At 34.7% G+C, this 3,357-nt stretch overlaps 1 protein-coding gene across 2 annotated transcripts; it reads right to left on the bottom strand.

Moving 5' to 3' along the window:
- Positions 1–224: 224 nt before the first annotated feature.
- LOC110039440 lies at positions 225–2,833 on the bottom strand. Of its 2 annotated transcripts, none has more exons than XM_020744497.1 (5): positions 2,741–2,833; positions 2,520–2,622; positions 2,219–2,423; positions 1,747–1,860; positions 225–487 (listed from the first exon to the last, which is right to left on the bottom strand). In XM_020744497.1, exons 1-5 carry the CDS (start codon positions 2,791–2,793, stop codon positions 366–368), a joined length of 597 nt encoding a protein of 198 aa, XP_020600156.1. In that variant the 5' UTR covers positions 2,794–2,833; the 3' UTR covers positions 225–365. The 2 variants fall into 2 exon arrangements, with proteins under 2 accessions (XP_020600156.1, XP_020600157.1); XM_020744498.1 differs by having other exon boundaries at positions 2,219–2,414.
- Positions 2,834–3,357: the final 524 nt, after the last annotated feature.

Genomic DNA, 3,357 nt, shown 5'->3' with positions numbered 1-3,357 from the left:
TTAAATCCATCTTAATTAAAATTTAACCCAATTAATCTTCATATAAATTTCAACTCTCAAATTTAAACTCATTTAATCTTCAAATACATTTGAGCTGATTCAAAAACCAAAATTTACCCCAAAAATTAAATTTGACCCAAAAAATGCATTTTCTGATATAGAATAATTATTAAGCCTTATCTTAAATCAGTTACTAGAGTCATATTCAAGTGAGTCTGAATTCATGTCAAATTCATGTCAAATTCATGTCAAATTCAAACAGATCCCATTAATGCAAATTAACATCCCTTAACAAGCGTCCAACAAGTTAGATTGTGCAGGAAAAAAAGTTCTGACCTTTAACATAAAGTCCCCCATGAATCTCATCAATGCCACTCCAAACCTCCAAGTGTAGTGCTCCCCACACCCTCCCATACCTCATTGTAGCCCACCTCCTCACTGTCAATTCCTTCTTTGTCACCATCCCACCATCCCCAGCCGCTGGCATCTGAAAAAAAGAGAAAAAAACATTAGGAGAATTTACATATATGCCACTCAATTCCAATGCATTTACAAATCTAACACATATTTCAATTTATGTAATGTTTTGGGTGGTATGAATGTAAAAAGTAAAGTTTTGGTGATAGATATGTAAATACAAAGGAATTGGGTGGTGTGTATGTAAATGCCCATTAGGAAGATTTACAGACATGCTACTCAATTCCTATGTATTTACATATCTACGACCTTCCCTCAGAATGAAATGGTGTATTACTCATTTTTAAAATTAAATTGGGATGTTGTTATGTGATATACAAGATTGGGGTAGTATAAATATAAAAAGTAAAGTTTAGGAGCTATATGTAAATACATCTAAATTGGATGGTATGCATCTACGTGCCCTAACACTAGGAAAAATTATTGCATATAGAGACCACATGCAGAGATGCATACGGTGTTCGATCTACACCGTAGATCACGGTGATCTACTGTGAGGATGCAATCAAATTTTTTTAAAAAAAAAAACTACGTACCCCAACACTAGAAAAAATTATTGCATATGGAAACCGCATGCAGAGATGCATACGGTGTCCGATCTACACCGTAGATCACGGTGATCTACTGTGAGAATGCAATCAATTTTTTTTTTTTAAAATTTAAAATGGGGCCCACCAAAATACATCATCACCGTAGATTACCGTTATATGCGGTGTAGATTGGACACCGCATGCAGAGATGCATGCATCTGAAAATTAGGGAAGAGATGCATGCATTTGAACATTAGGGATTTGTTGATCACTATTGAGTGACATGCATCTCTGCATGCGGTGTCTGTATGCAATAATTTTTCCAACAATAGAGGCGGTTAGGGATTGGTTGTCTTTAAATAGTAATGGTGGTATTTTGCACTGTAATACCACCAATATTACCAAAATATCACAAAATCCGAACCCATACGCATCCATCTGATCCGACCGTAATAATTTTTCCAATATTAGAAAAATTTTCAAACACGCCACTCAATTTGTATGTATATACACATCTAAAACTTATAAATGAAATGGTTTATTCCTCTTTATTAAAATTAAATTTGGGATTTTTTTTATGACAGATATAAGATTTGAGTGGTATAAATATAAAAAGTAAAGTTTAGGTATTAGATATGTAAAAATACATGGGGATTGGGTGGCATGCATGATGTATGTAAATGCCCTAAAACATTATAGTCCAAAATTATAGAATTTAAAATTAATTCAGAGTTCTCACAATGATTATATATTGTTTTTCCACTCTGATCCATAAGCTTTTGTTGAATCCTTGGCCTTGGCTTCGGATCATCTCCAAGAACAACTAAGTGCTTTTGGTGGCCATCAGTATCCCCTAAGATAGAACAAAAGATGAGTAATTAGCAGATTTTTAAGAAAACGGTAATGATGAATTTGAATTTGTAAAGCTCTTTTTTTTTTAAAAAAAAATGAATCTCTCCTTTCGTTAATTTTTAGAGGTAAATTTGGATTTATTAAATCTGATTTTTAGGGGGATTTAATAGATTTAGGGTACAATAAAATTAAATTCTGATAAATCTCAAATATTTGAACTGAAGAAAAGTTAGAAGAAGAAGAAGAAATGTATGTCATGGCTAAAAGATTAAAAAAAAAGCATTGAACAAGTGAGTATGAAAGTCAGAACATGAAATTTGTGGAAGAAACCTAATCAATGGCTCCTTGAAGAGGAGCACCTGAAGAAAACTCAACCGGTGTTTTCCTTTTCCTTGAACCCTTCTGCTCATTCTCATCACTACCGAAACTATCCTTCTCCTTTAACGCCCTATTAAACTGTCGGAAGAATGCATCATCGGCCATTAATCTGCTTCCATCTTCATTCCGTTTACCATCGACCTCCTTCCTATCAGATCCAAGTGATCCAATAGAAATCTGCTTCTCCTGCCATTAAACCCCTTTCAATTGATTGCCCATTAGGGATAATAACTTACTAAATACACGACTGATCGAGATTTTACAGAAGCAGACATTAATCACCTGTAATAATTTTCCTCTGGTTTTTCCTAGCTTTCTGTTTAAGAACTCGGACAGAGTGACCGGCTTCTTCGAAACTTTTACTTGTCGATCTTGAATGACATAACTGGAACAAGGATACACCAAATAACTCAGAAAAAAACCCTAGAAATATAGAATCTCAAGCGTAAGAGATGAAATGGGGCATTAGAGTAGCAGTAGAAATCATTACAGGTGATTTATACCTTGATCTGGAGATGTAAGAAGCAGGAAGCTTGGCTTGGCCGAACTGCCTCATTCTGAAGTGAGGAGAATTAAAGAAGACGGAGTTTCGAGAACGGGGATATTTTAATCCCCGGAGGCGTAGTTTCGTGAACGATTTCCCGCCCAAATTTTCGGTTTGGATTTGTTGGGTTATTTACATATATACCACATAATTGTCATGAATTTAGAAATCTAACACCCAAATAGGGCTGTTAATGCTACTATTTTGAGCCGAGCTGAGGTCGGTTAAAAAGAAGTTCGATCCAAAATTTTGATTGATAGCTCGACTCATTTATTTTGATTTGATCTCCATCTGAGCCAAAATTCAAATCAATTTTCGAGCTATTAACGATTTTCGAGATAAATTCGCTACCTTTTCTGTCTTAACATCATTAGGGATGTCAAGGATTTGATTTTGAGATAAGTTGGGGTTGGCTCGAAATCGGCTCGAAAAAAATTTATTCTAAAATTTTGGCTCGCAACTCGGCTCATTTATTTCGATCCAATCTTTATTCGAGCCAAAATTGAATCATTTTTCGAGCGATTAATGATCTTCGAGCTAAATTCACAGCCCTACACCCAAATATTTTTTTTTTAT

The sequence above is a fragment of the Phalaenopsis equestris genome, unplaced genomic scaffold (genome assembly GCF_001263595.1).
Source record: "Phalaenopsis equestris unplaced genomic scaffold, ASM126359v1 Scaffold000002, whole genome shotgun sequence".
Taxonomy (NCBI): Eukaryota; Viridiplantae; Streptophyta; class Magnoliopsida; order Asparagales; family Orchidaceae; genus Phalaenopsis; species Phalaenopsis equestris.
The sequence above is the reverse complement of the archived record's forward strand: the minus strand, read 5'-3'. Positions and strand labels throughout refer to the sequence as shown.

Coding starts and splice junctions, on each gene's coding strand:
- LOC110039440 (XM_020744497.1), bottom strand. CDS start 2,793: ATGAGGCAGTTCGGCCAAGCCAAGCTTCCTGCTTCTTACATCTCCAGA. Junction 2,623..2,740: donor TCTTACATCTCCAGATCAAG/GTATAAATCACC, acceptor TCCTTGTTCCAG/TTATGTCATTCAAGATCGAC. Junction 488..1,746: donor AAAAACAATATATAATCATT/GTGAGAACTCTG, acceptor TCTTTTTTTCAG/ATGCCAGCGGCTGGGGATGG.